Source organism: Siniperca chuatsi, linkage group LG16 (genome assembly GCF_020085105.1).
Source record: "Siniperca chuatsi isolate FFG_IHB_CAS linkage group LG16, ASM2008510v1, whole genome shotgun sequence".
Classification (NCBI taxonomy): Eukaryota; Metazoa; Chordata; class Actinopteri; order Centrarchiformes; family Sinipercidae; genus Siniperca; species Siniperca chuatsi.
The window spans coordinates 2862252-2882383 of record NC_058057.1 but is presented as its reverse complement, the minus strand read 5'-3'; the positions used below and the strand labels follow the sequence as shown (position 1 = coordinate 2882383).

At 40.0% G+C, this 20132-nt stretch overlaps 1 protein-coding gene across 1 annotated transcript; it reads left to right on the top strand.

Moving 5' to 3' along the window:
• The first annotated feature begins 243 nt into the window (after positions 1-243).
• On the top strand, positions 244-19469 carry LOC122862912 (histone deacetylase 2). The gene is made up of 14 exons (XM_044168785.1): positions 244-429; positions 1980-2092; positions 2240-2357; positions 3354-3428; positions 10027-10165; positions 10346-10487; positions 10871-10963; positions 12001-12109; positions 12203-12343; positions 15161-15269; positions 16220-16350; positions 17792-17947; positions 18050-18107; positions 19076-19469. The coding sequence occupies exons 1-14, from the start codon at positions 375-377 to the stop codon at positions 19104-19106; spliced, it is 1470 nt and encodes a 489-aa protein (XP_044024720.1). The 5' UTR covers positions 244-374; the 3' UTR covers positions 19107-19469.
• The last annotated feature ends 663 nt before the right edge of the window (positions 19470-20132 follow it).

Below are 20132 nucleotides of genomic sequence, written 5' to 3'. Positions count from 1 at the left end.
TAACAAAGATGATGCTGACACCTAGTGTTACTTTGTTTCAAAAAATACTTAATACTCTATACAGCCTGTCTGTCAGCCCCTCGCGTTTCCCCTAGGAATCCCTCTCTTTATACACTTACTTGTCCTCACATAGGCCCACAGTAAAAACAAATTTACGCATCATGTTTTTGCAGCTGCATAAATTTGTCTCCTTTCTGCTGTCTGTGGCCCGGGGCCACTTTATAACGTAACTGGCCGCTCCACCCTGGTGCACTTGCGCCTCCCATTTAACAACGCTCCGCTCCGCCTTGTAGCCTCCTGTGTTGATGCCGTCCATCCTAATCGCCGTCTGCTAAAGCAAATTCAAACCGACTTTTTGAAAAAGTGCTCCAAACATGGCTTACACGACTGCGGGCGGTACTAAGAAGAAGGTCTGCTACTACTATGACGGTATGAAACATCCTGAGTGTGTGAATGAGGAGTCCAAACTGAGGCATCTGGCAGGCTAACGTTAGCCGCTTAGCTAAGTCTGTTTAGCTGGTGCTGCTGGTGAATGTATGGCGTTTAACACAAGCTAACGTTAGCTAACGAGGAAGCTTGCTGCTATCGTTAATGACATCGCTTGAGTGGCCTCCGTGGTGCTAACTAGTGTCGCCCTGCGCGTTAACTGGTTAAAAAAAAAAGCATGAAACGTTAACAGTTAGCTAACCGCACCTTACGTAGAGCGAGCAAGAGTGTAAAAAATAACTCAAGATAAGGATACATTAATGTTGAAGGTGTTGTAATTAGCTAGACGTGAATGTGAACTGTAATCCCAACACTCATTATCATCGTTGTTTGAGCCATAACTATTCATTGCAACCTGGAAGAATTAAAGCGACAGAGGGTCCAAAGTTACAGATTTGAAGCCACAAAGCGAAATGTGCAACTGTATAATATATATAATATAAAATGAAATATAATAAATAAAGTTGAGGGGGTGGGGAAATCAAGGATGATATGGTACAATGTTGTGATCCCCAAACACTGGAGACAACAAGAAACTCTACTGAATAATGGTGACCCATTTTGAAGGAATTCTGTCTTCAGTAGGAACCAGTGGGCTTAGAGTGGAGAGCCGGACAGGGTAGGGAAGTCAAAGTATAGGGAGACAGACTAACACATCATTGGGTCTTTTCATGGCATTTGTTTACAATAAGAAAAATATAGAATAGCGACAACCTTGTCCTTTAAGATCACCTTATGATTAGGGCTGTCACGATTATGAAATTTTAGTTGACGATTAATAGTCATACAAATAATTGCGATTAACTATTTAATAGTCTCTTTCTGTTTGTTTTGTTTATTTTATGCCACCATTATAGTATAAACCAAATAGTTTAATAATACACATACACCTTATGAAGAAGAAAAGCCATTTAAATGGCATTTAACATTAAAACGTGTTACCTAGAATTATTTAGATATTTGAATCTGAAGCATGTGATGCATCTTGAAGTTGTTTTGGTTTGGCTACACAATGGAATGAATTCCTTACTCCTACTTGCATTTAATATTGTCCCACTTGCTTCAATGGCTGCTTTTTTTAGCATGTATTTGTCATTAATGACCCAATTTGAGGCTGTTGTATGTGCTCATTAGCAATGGGCTCATTGGCATTGGGATATATATTGATCAATATTGTTATGAAGCTAGATAGCATCAGGGATTTTGGTCACTGTGAAATATGATATGATTGGTGATGTGTATTTTTCGTCTCTTACAGTTATAAGTAAACAATGTTTCCAACTCCCTGGTCAGCATATCCATTGCTAATTATTATTTCTCAAAACTTAATCACATGTAAATGTATTCTGGGAGCCCCACTATTCATCCCTAAAATGTTGTCACAGTGCTAGCATTTGTTCAGAAATATTGTGATATTTGATTTGTGTCTGTATCAGTCAGCCCTCCTTATCGTGGTCTTTAACTGTTTTCCCCGGTTACGTTTCCCTTTGCAGGTGACATAGGAAATTATTACTATGGACAAGGACATCCCATGAAACCCCATCGTATCCGGATGACTCACAACCTGCTTCTGAACTATGGACTGTACAGGAAAATGGAGATCTATGTATGTTTCTAACCACTATATTAATACATTCCTTTATTGTATGCTGTACTATTATAACAGAATGTGCGATGTTAATAAAACATGAACGTAGCTGTAGTCTTCTTTGCTCCTCTTGTTTTCACTCAGCAGCTTTGTTTCATGTTTCAGAGACCACACAAAGCCACAGCAGAGGAGATGACAAAATATCACAGTGATGACTACATCAAGTTCCTCCGTTCCATACGGCCGGACAACATGTCTGAGTTCAGCAAGCAGATGCAGCGGTGTAAGTAGTGTGCGGGCTCCTTGTATAGGGTTCTCACTAGGGCTGAAAGTAACAATTATTTTCATAACCTATTCATTTCTTAGTCAATTCATTGTTTTGTCTATATATTGTCACAAAAAACCCACAATGTCCCTGTAGGCATGTATATATTTATGTTTATTTATTGCTCATCTCACCTATTACTTATGGTGTGATGTCACGTGGGTTGGACCAGAAAAATCATTGTCTATTTATTCACCTGTTCACCTGCATGGCGAGAGTAGAGAGGGGGTGAGTTTGGGTTCTCACATTTTCTGTTGACCGCAAATCTCACAGCATCCACGTTCACATTTGCACATATCAACTTCATGTACTGGATTTTCTTAATTTGAAATGGACAATTAATCTTTAAATGCATTATAGAACTGGAGTATTCAAAAGGCGCATCATTTAGATGTTGTTTGTTCCCCGTTTCCGCCTCTCAGCAGCTTATGGTAGTGGCAAGAAGTTGCTACAGTCCCAGAGCTCGAGATGACATCTTCAAAATGCCTTGTTATGTCTGACAAACACTCTAAAGCCTATATGTAGTCAGTTTACAATGACAGATGAACAGAGAAAAGCAGCAAATCTTCACATTGGAGAAGCTTGAAGTAGTGAATCTTTGGCATTTTTGCTTGATAAATAATTTAAACAATCACATTGATCACATTGCACATTTATTTTGTGGTAATTAATCAGACCAGCATTGCGCAATGTCAGAGGGGAAAAAGCCTGAGACATCCTGTTGCTAAATCCACCATGTCACCAGCTGAAAAACAGCTGAAAAATTCACAAGTGATTACACTTTAATGGTTGTGGAAGCACACTGTTTCAGTAGGAAAAGTCATGGAAAACTCACTGATTTCATCAGTGTTGCGATGGGAACCCTGTCCATAGGACAACACTCACAAGAAGCTGTTCTTGCTCTGTGGATGTGCTCATGTCAGTAATTGATCAATTATTGCTTTAATCTTGCAGTCAATGTTGGAGAGGACTGTCCCGTGTTCGATGGCTTGTTTGAGTTCTGCCAACTCTCCGCTGGTGGATCTGCTGGTGAGTTAGAAGAAAATAGATATATAGAAAATTGATAGACTTTATCACGTAGAAATGATATAACTAAATGTTAAGTACACACACAGATAACATTTTTGCACCACAAGGAGAATGGCTGAAATAGGTTGATGTCAATCTGTCTGTTGCTTCAACTTTTTGGTCCGTGCAGGATATCTATACAAATATTAGCCAGATTTCTGTTCAGGATCAGCCATTGCCAGTGAGATAGACTCCAGAAAGGATTTGATGAGAGGCAGGGTATACCCTTCTAGGGATGGATTCTGAAACCTGGAATTAAACGGGCCCCGGGGCTTGATTATTAAAGACCGTAGTATTGATAAGCTCCGACGTTAACAGTTCTTTTATCGGTATTTGAGAAGTTAAGAAAATAGATTTTCTATTTATTTAGGCTACATAAATGTTGTCTTGCACCTTTTTAACTCCATTTCTAATTTGCAATACATTTTTAAGGTATTCGTCTATGGTGTATTTTCACTATTCCCAATCCAGAAGAGAGCGCTCTCTCTCTCTCACTGAGCCTGTCTTATGTGCGAGGGACGGGGCCACCACTATATCTCTCTCTCACACTCACACTCACACACACACACACACACACACACACACAGAGAGAGAGAGAGGAAACCTGCTCTTAGTGACAATGGTGGAAAGAGATAAACGCTCAAAAGTTTGGTTACACTTTACCACAGTCGATGCTAACAATGCAAGTCTTTTGCATGTAAGGGTGGAAACATAAACAATCTTTTGAAACATCTAGTGCAGTGCATCACATACAGGTGGAGAAATGTACAGTTTTCAACTGCCTAGCTCGTAGTTCATCTGTCTTTGCCCCATCCACCTCAGGTATGTTGTTGTTGTTGTTGTTATTATTATTATTAGCTTTATTTGTATAGCACTTTTCAGGTAAATGCTTTACAACAATCAATATAAAACACACAAACAAATAAAAATTGGCATCGCATAATAAAAGCTATTTTTTATATATATAAAAATGTATTAATTATTGTGTATGTATTAAGAAGTGAAATAAAACAGGGCACTGACTCTGCAAGCCTGATCTCCTCTAGCAGAGTGTAGGGGCCCTGAGCAAAGGCCCTGTCTCTTTTGGTTTTCAGCCTAGACATTGGAATGGCTACCAGAGCCCTACAGGGGGTTAAAAGGTCACAAATATAGGGAGGGGCCAGCCAATGCCTGGCCTTTAAAAGTACTTAAAATAATTTTAAAATCAATCCTGAAATAACAGGCAGCCAGTGCAAGGATGCTAGAACAGGGGTGATATGATCAAATTTTTTTTGATTGAGTTAAAAGCCGAGCAGCAGCATTTTGGACTAACTGTAGGCGGTGGATTGATTTCTGACTGAGATATAGGGAATATACGGAGTTACAGTAGTTGAGGTGGGAAGAAATAGAATAATAATAATAATAATAATGAGTTTCTCTATATCTGTGGGTGAAATAAGACTTAACCATGGCTATATTTCTCAAATGATAAAAACGTGACTGAACAACTTTCTTTACATGGGGTTCGAAACACAAGTTCTGATCAAAACCTACACCAAGAGTTCTGGCTGAGGGCATTGCATAAGTTGCTAGTTCACCGAGGTTTGCCATAATTTGACTTTTGTTTGCTGGGGGACCAAGTACAATGACGTCAGATTTTGTAAGGTTTAGTTGGAGAAAGGTGTGCGACATCCAGTGTTTTATTTCAGCAAGGCACTTGTGGAGGGTTGCTATGTTAGACAGGTCTGATTGGAATATAGAACTGTGTGTCATCGGCGTAACAGTGGAAGTGGACTTGATATTTGCGGATGATGTCACCAAGAGGGAGCATATACAGTGGTGTGAAAAAGAGTTTGCCACCTTCCTGATTTTTTTTTTTTTTTTTTTTTGCATGTTTGTCACACTTAAATGTTTCAGATCATCAAACAAATTTTAAATATTAGTCAAAGATAACACAAATATTAGTCAAAGATAACACAAGTAAAGGTTATTATTATTATTAAGGGAAAACAAAATCCAAACCTACATGGCCCTGTGTGATTGCCCCCTAAACCTAATAACTGGTTGGGCCACCCTTAGCAGCAACAACTGCAATCAAGCGTTTTCGATAACTTGCAACGAGTTGAAACATGCAAAAAAATAAGAAATCAGGAAGGGGGTAAACACTTTTTCACACCACAGTAGATGACTAATAGAATGGGACCCAAAATAGAACCCTGGGTGACACCATAGAGCAGGGATGGGCAAACTCTTTGACTCACAGGCCACAATGGGTTCTAAAATTTGACAGAGGGTCTGGGAAAGGTAAATTGAACAAGGATTACCTGTACCTATTTTAATATAATTTGGTCACGTTCGGTGGGCTGTGTGTGGTCCGCGGGCCGTAGTTTGCCCATGTCTGCCATAGAGCATGTTCGTGGGGGATGAAACTGAGCCGGCCATAGTTACAGAGAAACATCTATTAGATACGTAGGTAGGACCTGAACCAGTTTAAGGCCACATCAGTGATTCCTGCCCACCTTTCCAGTCTGTCGATGAGCATGTTATGATCAACTGTACCGAAAACAGCACTGAGGTCCAAAAGTACTGGAATAGAGCACACAGCAGCACCAACAGAAGGTCATTACAGACATTGAGAAGAGCAGTCTCAGTACTGTGAAGGGATCTAAAACCAGAGTTGAATAATGAATAAATTATTATCTGTCAAATGTGCTACTAATTGTTTGAGTACAGCTTTTTCTAGGATCTTGGATAAAAATTAGTTTTGAAACAGATCTGTAGTTATTCAGAGTGGATTGATCTAAATTGGGTTTTTTAAGGAGAGGTTCGTGCAGAGCAGATTTAAAACAAGCGTGGACAGAGCCGGAGGGCAGGGAGCTATTTACAATAGATAAGATGAAAGGGCCAACAGTAAGGCTTTCAGTTGTCTGGAAGAGACCACATCCAAGGGGCAAGCAGAAGACGTCATGTGCTTAACCATATCATTGAGTGCGGAAAGAGACACTGATATAAAGGAACTGAAGGATGAGACATCAAATGATCTATGGGTTAAAGGCTCTGGGACAGGTAAATTATGGGGATGGCTGCTATCAGTCTGGGATCTGATATTTGTTTTTTAGTGAAAAACATTTTAAATTGCTCGCAGAGGTCAGATGTCGCAAGCAAGTTAATGTTTGGGGGGGGCAACAACAATCCGGTGTTTTAAACAGTACTTTTGAGTTTTGGGCATTCTGAGAGATTAAAGTGGAAAAGTAAGTTGCAGCATTGTATTTCTTCACGAAGTCCTTCATAGTAAATGTGGAGTTTCTCTTCAGGGAGCGGGTGTGGTTGTTGAACCATGGTTGGATTTGAAATTGATTTGGTTCTGGTTCTGACTGGGGCAACTGAGTCTAATGTTATAAGGCAGAAGTCATTAAAGGAGTTCACCAGAAGGTCAGTGTCATGGAAGAGAGGCAGCTCAGAAGAAAGGGACGAGAATGCATTTGAAAATTTGTTGAGTTAATGATGCGAGAGCGGATGGGGGCCAGTGTAACTTTAGGCGGCAGAGAATAATACAGATTAAACATAATACTACGATGATCCGATACACAGAAATTAATAAATTCCGTGTTATCGCTCTTTAGGCCATATGAACAAGATCCAGAATACAGCCCTTATCATGTGTTGGCCCTGTGGGGTGTAAAACAAAATTTAAAAGACTCTAGGAGGTTAAGAAATTCCCCAGCAAGCACATCACTAGAACATTTAGGAATATTAAAATCACCAATAATACAGACCTCTTCTTAATTTGGTAGAAGCAGAGGGAGCAGGTCTGAGAAATCGGAGATAAAAATGCCATTAGGTTTAAGAGGGCAGATAAACTAAGAGAAATAAAATAAGCTGATGTTTGTTGACACAAAATATCAGGCTTTCGAAGGAGGAAAATTCCCCACAGGATACAGGCTTATAGAAAAAACTGTCTGTAGATAACAGCGATTTGCAGTTAGTAGCGTCTTGAAAGTATCTGCGGTCCTCCTAGAAAGTTAGCTCCCACGCAATGCTAAAGACCAGCAGGTTGTGCTTCGATGCACAACCCAGGCAAATTGAATAAAACAACTTCAAATTCACGTCCGATGATTAAAATACTTTATCCGGTTAAAAGATATAGTTAAAAATGACCAAGATCTAAAAGGAGTATCATAAAATTCTGGGTAGAAACAAGATAACAAGTCAATTTATAACAGAGCCTCTGGCAGGGAGACACAGACACCAACGCATGTGCGTTTGTCATTAACAATAAGGTATGCTAGCAGCCTAGAGCCCACATGGAGTTAACTAAATTATACAAACATCTGTTAAAGGTTGAGTAGGTAAGCCTAACGCACCAGCGTTAGAGCCTCTAACGCAGTGTCAATCACTGCTCGTGCACACACTGTGCAGCCCCGCTCCCCTGCGCATGCTCACTCAGTCAAGCTCAATATCTTCAGTGCGCGGCTTCAGGAGGAGCTTCATAAACACAAGAGAGAAACAACCACCAGCAATGAAAGAACTGCCCAGTTTACGGGACCTGAAAGGATTCAAGGCCGAGTTAGCCACATTTCTGCTTGACAGGTAACCCCTGCTTGATTTCTATTTGATTTGATTTTCAATGTAACCACATTGCTAAAATGGCTACGGTTATTGTAACACTGTAGCATGAGAAGGTGTGGTGGAACCTCTCCGAGCGCTATCAGGATAAGGACGTTCAAGCCTTCCTGCATGAGGCCAAAGCAATGGACCCCAGATTTAAAGGGAGGCCAGTGAGTGACGCCACCTGGGACAGGCTGAGAGGCAGTGTGACAGGAGCAACACCAGGGCTGTCAGAGGGGCCGGAGCAGACAGACCCCCAGCAACAGGAGGAGGAGTCTGAAGGAGGAGGAGAAGAAATGGAGGAGACAAAACAAGGAGTGCCTTGGAGGAGCTGTTCTCAGAGGAGGACAGGGAGTTGAGGTTGACAATCCAGAACACCGTATCCCTCACCCTCAGTACGCGTGTTGACCTAGAGTTCGAGTTCTATAAAGGCCTGCCTCCCATCCCCATGGCTGAAGATCCTGTGATAGTATTTCAACCTATTTACCAAACCAATCTTTGAATTTTTCAATTATTAATGTAGAATTAATCATTTGTGCCATTAAACAGTAAAGCCCCTGAAATCTCTGTATCAAATCCAAGTATTTCTTAGTAACATAAATATTCATGACTAAATAAACAAAAAATCAAAGTTAGGAATATAATGTAAATCGTTATTATTTATTAAGAGTTTAACACCCAAAATTCAGCTAATCTGCTTCATCATGACTGTGCGGGTGTGCTTTCTTCAATTTGATTGACAGTGGCCTGGTAACATCAGCAAACACCCCGACAACCTGTGATTAAGATGTTGCTAATGCTGCGTTCCATACAACTCGCAACTCGAACGTTTCCGACCTCCTACTAGAAAAAGTACAATGGAATGCCACTCAAAGAGTTCCTGCGTGTAAACTCGGGTCAAATCTATCTACCCTGACTTCATGAAGAAGCAGTTGTCTGACGTCACGAAACAATGGCAGCACCATGGAAGCGCACATTAGGCTACATTTCAATCAATAGGGGAGGAGGGGAGGATGTATTTGTAGACTACAGTATTTTATTAGGCTAGTGAATGGAATATTTAGATACGTTTCCGATTATAAAAGTGCCGTTAAATAAAATGTATAATGGCGTTTTTTCCTCCTCTGTTTCGTTTGTATATGCAAGGAGGCTGCACTGCTGAGAGTTCAATTGTGTGTACACTTGCCAAAGAAACATCAGTCTGTCACGGTCAGCCATGTTTTTGATTAAGTTTGACATTGTGCACGTGGAACGCTCAGAGGTCGGAAATTTTTAACTGGGAAATTCCAACCTCCGACATTTACTGGAATGCAGCATAATCTTGATTGGTGCATGGAAGTACATGACATCACGTTTGCCCACTTAAAATTAGTGAGAAGAGTACAGACAGAAATCTATCAATTAAATTAACCAAAACTGTTTTCACTTTGGAGAGAAAATCAGAAAATTGTGTGTTCATGAAGGACCCCATGTTTACAGGGCCTTTTAATGCTGGCTGCCGCTATTCCTTTTTGGAGTAGTAGTTTGAAGGAATGACGTGTCCTCTTGTGAAAGGAAGCCAGCCTTTGCTGAACTTGTGCTACCAGCCAGTTTCAGTGGTCAGAAGACTTTGTAACTGTGAATACCTAGTAAGCTGTGGTTGGATACTACAGGGTACAATGGTTTTAAACCAACATCTGTTCTGTAGAGTCCCACATTTGTGCATTTGTGGCAACAATAACCTTAATCACCAATTTATTAGAACCAGTTGAGAATGCATGACATCAAGGGACTTAATGTGCCAGTTAATGTGAGCCCAATGCCGTTACTGGCATACAATACACCAACCAATTTTTACATCCTGTTGGGAAATTAGTAAAGTATAGTCGTTGTTAGATCGGTCATATTAGTGATTAAGTATCAGTTGTGTACATATTTATATATTTTTTTGTACAAATTTCCCTAAACCAAATGTGTTTTCTGTTGTGCACAGCTGGGTCAGTGAAATTAAACCGACAGCAGACTGATATTGCAGTGAACTGGGCTGGAGGACTTCACCACGCAAAGAAGTCTGAAGCCTCTGGATTCTGCTATGTTAATGACATTGTGCTGGCCATCTTGGAGCTGCTCAAGTGAGTTTCACCAACAGCTTGAGAAATTTCCATTTGACATAATGTTCAATCGCATGTAAGAAAATGCAGTAAATGAAAGCAAATACAAGAACTTTCTTCAGAACGTTCTGCAGAAGTATAGTACTTTATATATAGTATATAGTACTTATGCCAGCTGTCTGTGTTGTCCCTCTCTCCCAGGTACCACCAGAGGGTGCTGTACATTGATATAGACATCCACCATGGGGACGGAGTAGAGGAGGCCTTCTACACCACAGACAGGGTCATGACTGTGTCCTTCCATAAATATGGAGAGTACTTCCCTGGAACCGGAGACCTCAGGGTGAGCCTCAGTCTTTGTTCCCACTTCGATATTTAAAGCAAGCTAGAATGTTTGCATGTAGACAGCAAAACATTCAGTTGTTTGGGTGGGGAGTTTATATGCATTCAAGTAGATGGAAATGAAATGGCAGATAAGAGGATAAATACTTGACTTAGAAAACAAAATTTTTTATGTTTATATTACTGTTTATATTTTTTGTGCTTATGTTTGAAAACGCATAATAGTCTTGTTGGTTGGCTGCAGCTTGGCTATCAACTCTCCCACTGATAGGATAAGAGTGTTCAGATAGTACAAGAATATTCATATAGTATAAGAGTATTCAGATCATTTAGTGATGGATCTGTTTCTCTGTCTTCTACTCCATTGTCCTTCTCTTTATGTAGGATATTGGAGCTGGGAAGGGCAAATATTATGCTGTCAACTTCCCCCTGCGTGATGGCATCGATGATGAGTCATACGAGCATATTTTCAAGCCTGTGAGTATGACCCATGACTAGGCTTTATACATTCTACTGCAAATATTGTTGACATTTTTAAAATCCACAAGATCTGATTTAGTCATCCATCATGAAGCAAAATTAAAATGTTTTCATGTTTGCTCAGAAGATTACTTGAACCTTTATACCAGAAAAACATGTTTATACCTGAATGACCTTGACTAGGACTTTTATTGCATGTTATTCCGGTGTTTATACCTCGCACTATATGGAGGTTATGAGACTTAAGGCTGCAGTAAACAATATCTTAATGTTAATGGTTGGATACATTGACTATATCTATGTAAAAGGTATGTGATAGTGACAACTCTGCAGTTCCTCTCAGCTTTATAGAGCCTTTTAGAATATTTTAGCTCATTGTTATAATTTTCTAGCATGCAAAACTCTACTTCTACTACCTGCCCAGCACCAAACTTTGGGTGGCCAGAAACACGACTCCAGATAAATGCTAATGTTGCTCTGCTGGAACTGTTTTCTAACTTGTTTGCCAAAAAAGATGTTACAATATGTCAGAGTTTGTGTTTTCAGGTTCTGCTGCCAGGCCAAAAAAATCTATAAATCCTCGTTACTAGGGATAGGTGACTGGATCAGAATTGAGTGGCATTCCAAAGTCAAAGATTTTATTACCTTGATCATTTACAGTTAAGCCCAGTGTAAGGCGTTCAAATGGGACTGCACTCGTAGGAACCAAAATAGTTTGGAAATTGATTTTAAATATATTTAGAGGCAGCACAGAAGGTAGCACAACACTTGAAGGCATTTCTTAGAGTTGTTCTGAAAAGGATAATTCATACTGTAAATCCACCACAACATTGATAGTTGTTCATCAGTTGTTTTTTGTCATGATAAAAAAAAATATCCTATCTTTTCACATTTAAATGCTACATTTCAATTAAAGGGATTATATTCATGTCACACCTGGTATAGGTATGTACAGTGGGTCAGGTGGTTGACAGGGGGGATGCACACTATCTTTGAACACTTCCTGAGTGTGACTTTCTGCTGTGGCCCTGCAGGTGATGGCCAAGGTGATGGAGATGTACCAGCCCAGTGCCGTGGTTCTTCAGTGTGGTGCAGACTCTCTCTCAGGAGATCGCCTCGGCTGCTTTAACCTCACCATCCGCGGTACGGATGCAGAGAAGATAATGCCAACTTAATGATGAATGGGAGTCATAAGCCATGCTGGAAGTGTTACATTGTGCCTCTTGTTTTTACTAGGCCATGCCAAGTGTGTGGAGTACATGAAGTCCTTCAACCTCCCGCTGCTCATGCTGGGTGGAGGAGGATACACCATCCGCAACGTGGCCCGCTGCTGGACCTACGAGACCGCTGTAGCTCTGGACACAGACATCCCCGATGGTTTGTCACCGATTCCATGTCTAAATATCAATGAATGTGAAGGATGCTAAAAGTAGCACTTTTGTCTTTGTTGTGATAAGCAATAGATAATAGCGATAGAGCAGAGCAGCAAGTCTCATCCTTTTTGGCTTATGAGCCTTAGAGAAAACGTCTCTGATCCCACCACTTCTTCAACCTTCCTTCACAGGCTAGATGTAGAATCCTGAACTGTTCAACATTTCATTTCCAGCCTTATTTCATTATAAGAGAAAGTCAAAAGGCAAAAAATGGCAGTATTTCACAGGAATAAAGCAAAATCTTAAATCAAGACAATCATATCAAACATGATAAAAAAAACTTAAGGCAGTGAATATGTTTTCTATCCCATAATTCAGTTTGTGACCCCACAAAAATACCTTGCCACCCCTCTTTTCTAACATTAGAAGGCTATTCTGAGCTCTTCCCTCTACCAGAGGAACCAGTTGACAGGTTACTGCAGCCTAGAAACATAAAGTCGAGTGCATATCTGTTTAAACCAGTGTATTTCTTTTCAAAAATGTTGTTATTTTTCAGTGAATCTCAGACATTTAGCCTCAACAATAATGTTTGGGGATCTTACTGTATCTAACCATATACTGCTTATGTACTGTAATTAGAATAACATTTTTACTTAAAGGGCACTCCCCCAACTTTACATGTCAAAGTCAATGTACGAGTCGTGGCTAGTACTACTTAGCTTATGAAAACAGTTCTTTAATGTCTTCTGTGGCTCTGGAGGAGCTTTGACAAGTCTAAGAAATCACTCTATTGACATTCCTTGAGCGATCTCAGCTTCTATAACAGAAAGCCTCTGTTATAAACTGGAGGTGTGGAGTTTGATAGATTTAGGCAGGGATAGTCTAATGAAAGATATCAAGTTGCCTTATGGAAAGTGTAGGATTGAGCATTTTTGGAGCTTGACCCACACTAGAGACTAAACGTCAAGATATCACAGCCTCTGCTGCTTTGATTTTGACCATTCTTTTTTAGACTCCCCTAATGGGCCCTGCAGGTGTCAGTGAGGAAAAAAAAAGTGTACGCAAATTAATAAACTGTGGATATACTGTACTATACCCATGAAACAACATTGTGTTATCTTTGATGTCCCACAAACAAATGTTAAAATGTCAATAGTATGTTTAATGCTATATTCTGTCAATTTGTGTGCCCAAATTATTAATTTGAGAGCACAAATTCGTTGTTTGTGCACAAAAGTAGTGGGGGGGGGTTTCTACATGCAACTGCTGGGCTCCATACTTCCCCAGTGCATGGGAGAGCAGTAGTGAACTGCTGTAGTAAAGGGCCACTGAGACCAAAGTAATTTTTATTGTCTGCATAGTTTGATTTTTTTTTTTTTTTTTAAGGCATAAAACTGTGTTCACTGAAAAGTTCTAAAAATGATTATTTACAGTGGTGTATTTACAGTGTTTGCCCCCTTCCTGATTTCTTTTTTTTTGCATGTTTGTCACACTTAAATGTTTCAGATCATCAAACAAATTTAAATATTAGTCAAAGATAAGTAAACACAAAATGCAGTTTTTAAATGAAGGTAGTTATTAAGGGAAAACAAAATCCAAACCTACATGGCCCTGTGTGAAATGGTGATTGCCCCCTAAACCTAATAACTGGTTGGGCCACCCTTAGCAGCAACAACTGCCATCAAGCGTTTGCGATAACTTGCAATGAGTCTTTTACAGCGCTGTGGAGGAATTTTGACCCACTCATCTTTGCAGAATTGTTGTAATTCAGCAACATTGGAGGGTTTTCGAACATGAACTGCCTTTTTAAGGTCATGCCACAGCATCTCAATAGGATTCAGGTCAGGACTTTGACTAGGCCACTCCAAAGTCTTCATTTTGTTCTTCTTCAGCCGTTCAGAGACCCCAGAACAACATCCAAAGAACTGCAGGCCTCACTTGCCTCAGTTAAGGTCAGTGTTCATGACTCCACCATAAGAAAATAACAACCTTCATTTAAAAACTGCATTTTGTGTTTACTTGTGTTATCTTTGACTAATATTTAAATTAGTTTGATGATCTGAAACATTTAACTGTGACATGCAAAAAAATAAGAAATCAGGAAGGGGGCAAACACTTTTTCACACCACTGTATCTTTCATATTCATTCAACCACATACTCATACTATTAAGAGAAGCACAGGCCATGTGTAGATTTGACTCAAGATATAATTTACTCTTTTGTGTACTGAAATTAGTTCTCATTTAACAATGAGAGGCATCAAAATGAATATCGGCTTAGAATTAAACCATAGGAACTGGAAACTCCACTGAAAAGTCTGAAGCACCTCTCTGGCTTGAATTCTCTCCCTCTTTAGCCTGTGGTGTCGGGGAATGAAGGGTGGAGATGATGGGGTATCTGGGGGCTGGTTGTGAGGGAATATTATATGACTTCACCTCTGGAAAGGAGCTGCCTGATTGCTACCTTTCCTTGCGGGGCGCTGACTCGGCAGACTGTCTCCTCTACTGAGTGTGTGTAACATAAAGAGAGGGGATGTAATCACAGCTGTCGAATGGGCCAGTAGTTCTCTTAATGGAATTTCAGAACATTAACTGACCTCCCCACTCATTCCAATCCATCCTCCCCTCAGTGAGGATCAGTGTAGGTTATAAAGCCTCAGTAAATCATATTAACAGGTGTGTTATCACTGCTTTTTCATTCCAAACGACTGATAATTTGACACTTTGTTTTATCTGCAGCGTATAAATCTCTTTCAGCTGTGTTCATCTTGGCTCAGTCTTTACAGTTTGCTTACTTTTCTCAATGATGTTTCTATTGCAGAACTGCCATACAATGACTACTTTGAGTACTTTGGGCCTGACTTCAAGCTGCACATCAGCCCCTCCAACATGACCAACCAGAACACACAGGAGTACATGGACAAGATCAAGTATGTAAAAAAAAAAAAAAAATGTATAGGACTGTTTCTTAACAAAGCTGCAGTGGATTTTAAAAGTATTATGAATATTATTATTATTATTATTATTATTATTATTATTACTGATGATTATGCAAACAGGCTTTGTTTATAATCTTAATCTTAAAATATTATGAGCAAGAAAGTTCATTCTTGACCTTGGAAATGGTAGTTTGACAGATTGGGCATTTGACATTCTTAACTGTAGATCCACTTACTAGCTTTTTCCAGAGCTTTCTTTTTTTTTTTAAATTATTATTCTTTATCACAATAAATAACAGAGACACACATTACAAGACAAATGTATTTACAAAACAATCAACAGAAGCACAAAAACATTAACATTAACCAGAGATTGCCTAAAAGATGAGAGATTTTCCGGAGCTTTCAACTATCTCACGGCCTTCTTCAGCAGATGGAATTTGCTCAATATGAGAAAATATACTGAGTAACATACACAGTACTGGTTGTTGATATTGTTCATCAAAAATACCATTCAAAACCCTCAAATGGTTTTTATCATTAAATTACACTGTCTAGTTTTGAATGTGTTCCAGTGACCATACCTCAACTACTGCCACTTTACCACCCAAGCTACTCTAAAAGTCGGTAAAAACATATCTGTAAAGGTGACTCGTGTCTCCCATTTATCTCAGTGCTCCATTCTGTTCGTTTCCACAAGTTCACGATATAGCAAAGCCAGAGCATTTAATGGGGTTTTTTTCTGTTGTAGTTAGTATGTACCAACCAAATAACATGAACCCATATTTTCATCAAGTGAAGCAGTTAGGCAGTATTGGCAGGTGCAGTCTGACAAACCTAATCAACAGTTTTTCATCACACATTTCAGTCTTACATGAAGCTGACGAGTCAAACGGAAGATTTAACCAAATTTTCTGCATCCCCAACATTTGATTGTTCAGGCAGCGACTGTTTGAGAACCTGCGGATGCTGCCTCATGCTCCTGGAGTGCAGATGCAGGCCATCCCAGAGGACGCTGTCCTGGGCGACTCTATGGACGAGGACACAGAGGATCCTGACAAACGCTTGTCCAGTAAGACTGCTGTTGATTCTCACACAATATCCGTATCTCTTACATAGGCCCACAGTAAGAATGAATTAATATACCCAGGTTTATTTCCTGTCATGCTCAGCTTTGTTTGTTTTGACTACATGAAAGCCTACGACTCAGTGCCACAGGAATGCTTGGAAATGTACAAGATCAACAGGACACAAAAAGCCTTCATCAAGAACTCAATGGGGCTGTGGAAAACAACTCTAGAAGCCAACTCAAAGCCAATTGCACAGGTCAATATCAACTGTTGCATATACCAAGGTGATGCATTATCCCTGCTGTTGTTCTGCTTTGGCCTGAACCCCCTCAGCCAGATCATCACAAAGAGTGGCTACCGATACTGGTTCCGAAGTGGAGCATCGAGCGAGACATCGACTCACTGATCCACACTACCAGGAACTACGGCAACGGCATTGGAATGTCATTTGGACTGGACAAGTGCGGTCGGATGGTATCAAAAAGAGGGAAAATGAACAGAACTGAAGGGGTTGAACTACCTGAAGGCAACATTGCTACAGATACCTTGGGATCCCACAGGCAAACGGAAACCATGAAGAGGCAGCAAGGAAGTCAGCCACAGCTAAACACCTACACAGAGTAAGGCAGGTCCTGAGAAGTCAGCTGAATGGGAAGAACAAGATCCGAGCCATCAACATATACGCCCTGCCAGTCATCAGATACCCCGATGGTATAATAAACAGAAATAATAGAGGAGGAGATAGAGGCCACTGACATCAAGACAAGGAAGCTCCTCACAATTAAACATGTTTCAACATGTGTAAATATTTTAACATCGCTGATATGCTGTCAAAACACATTAAGACTACATGCAGTCTATATTCTATATTATAAAACTCACCTCACACGTAGTCCAGTTTTAGAATCTTAACGTTGTTTCAGCTGCACCACAATCATCCTCACTCAGAAATATTCACATAATCTCTAACATGATATGCTATGGGCATTTTTTTAATTTTGCGAAATGTTGTGTTTTGAACCTCAGGGTCACTGTAGTTTTCCCTTTATTTGTCACCCATCTGTGTATATATATTTGTGTGTGTGTAAAACTGTATATAGTAGAACTATGTAGTGTATAGTACCACTGAAATGCCAATTGATGGCATAACTAAAATAATACGTGACATGACATGACAAGAAAAATCATCAAACTGAAGAAGCATGTTTTACCTGGCAAGTGAATTTATAACAACAATTACCTGCTAAAAGATGGGCAGGTGTAAGATAGATGCTCTTACAACTCAGAAGTAAATTCTATCAGCGGTGGAAGTCACCAGGTTCCCCCCATGCACAAATCATTCTGAAAAGTCCTCTGAACATTTCGTCAAGCACGACACAACTGGTGTACGTCTACAGGTTCGCCACCTGTACCGTCATTAATCAGTGTCTTGTGTGATTGCAGTTCGTGCCACAGATAAGAGGATAGCCTGTGATGAAGAGTTCTCTGACTCCGAGGACGAGGGGGAGGGAGGCAGGAGAAATGTGGCCAATCACAAGAAGGCAGCAAAAAGGCAGAGAGTTGATGAAGACAAGAAGGACGGAGAGGAGAAGAAAACTGGTGGGTATTCTCAACTTAGACACATCGAGGAATTATTCCACAGTGGTGAAATAACTTATTCATGTTATTTTTATAAATGTTTTTTTCTCCATCCTATCCCAGAGATAAAAGAGGAAGAGAGAACAAAGGACAGCAGTGCTGAGAAGGCTGACTCAAAAAGGTGATAAGCCTCTCTATTGGTATTTGTCCAACAACTAGTCTTCACACACACGTCCCCAAAACATTTTTCTTTCATATTTCTGTATTACCTCACATTTACTCACTCCTCTGTGTTCACACCTGACTGCCACTGCTTTTACATGCACTTAAGTAACATGGTTACTATTGGCTTTCGACAGTAATGGTTTCTGTAAACCTGGTTTCTGTAAACCTGGTTTCTGCAATCAGCAATTCCACAGTATGTAAAGGCATTGTCTGATTTCTGACAGTAACCTGGTTTCTTGTGTGCATGTAAATATACTGTAGGTCGCTGTTGTTGAGACACTGTGATGTGTTTACTGTAATGGCACGAGGCGTTTCAGCCGCATTTTTCAGGCTTCTGTCTCATGCGCATCTGACGTTACAGCTGTCTACACAGGCAGTGTAACGGCTGACACTATGTGCACGTAAATGTGAGCTGAAGCGTATTTTTACACTTCAAGTCTATTTCTTTTTTTCCTGTTTTACGCGTATAATGCACTGCCATATTGCGGGTGACCTTACTTTGCCTAAACGCACGCTGTGTAGCGGGCTGCTCACGCTACGCCTCCTGTGTAGACATTGTGTACAGACTGTGTTATGCTGCTCAATACATTAGTACAGCTCTTGATTGGTTTGTAATGAAGTGTGAACACTAAACAGACACTTTCTGCTTTGGCCTGGACCAGTGGCTGTGAAAATAGCCTTAGACATTCTGAAACCATATTAGAATCACAAATGTTTGTTGAATAGTTCTCTTTTGTCTCTAAAGTGTACGAAAAGAGAAAGTATTATGGTCACTTCATGAAGATTTTCTGCTATGAATTAGCATTTGCATTTCAAATGTTTAATTTGATCAATTAAAATGTTGGCTGTTTCTACGTATTCACCTTTCCCCTAAACCACAGAATAAATGTACAGCTGAGATCAACTCTCATTTGTCTTTGGCAGTGTGAAGACTGAGCAGACCAGCAGTGCCTGAAATGTTGTTCTTATCCACACACACAACTCACCGGTGCTGCCCTTCCTCAAGGATCCAACTCTTTACTAAATCACAGCCAGAAGCATTATATTTATTATGACTCTCCATTTTCTACTTGTAAATCTCTTGTGAATTGTAAGCGTCTCTCTTTGTTTAGTGTATCAGTGGATTTCTTGAATCCGCTACTTGAATTTGCCATACTATGTCCTTTGAACAATTTTATTCCAATGTGCTTGATCTTCTGAAGGAAACCTCGACTTTCTTGTTTTTAGGAAACTGTGGGAAAACCTGTAGATGAACCCATAATGATTACATGTTAATATTTTGCATTTGTCAATAAAACTTTTTATACTTGAAATGTTATTTACTTGAAATATGCTGCCTTCTCTTTCTCCTTTGAGGTCTGTGTAATGAAAATGCACAGCCACATGGGGGCGTTGTAACCCAAGAGATAGCATCTCACTAGCTTAACGTTTGTTGTTTATTATTTCTACATGTAGAGATTCATGCTAAGCCATCCTGGAAGCCACATAGGACGAACGTCAGCCATGACAGGTAGGATAATGTTTATAAATGTAAGATGATTGTACTGGAATAAAACTGTATACCGTAAAGTGGTGCCAGGTGAAATCAGGGACTGATATCTTAGCGCAAACGTCCGGCTTCAGTCTGCTTTTGACGGGGCAAATTTGAAACCTTCAGTGCTGACTGTGAATCCTCCCCCTTCCTCTTTCTGATCAGGATCGCCACTTTCGGTTTTGGTCATCTATTTAAAATATAACCTACTGATGGTAGAATAGCACTACTGTCTTTAAGCCTTTTTACTTGCTTGATCTGATCATACTCTTGATTTTCAGGAACTCACTTTTCATTTTGCAGGAGTAGTAAAGTTAATTTGTCAAGGCCATTGGGTCCCTGAGTTTCACACTGGTTTTCATGTGTAGATAGAACAGTGAGAGAAAGGTTGGCTATACTGTATAATATACCTGTCCATTTTCCTTGCTGTCTTTATTCTGTCCAAGGTAA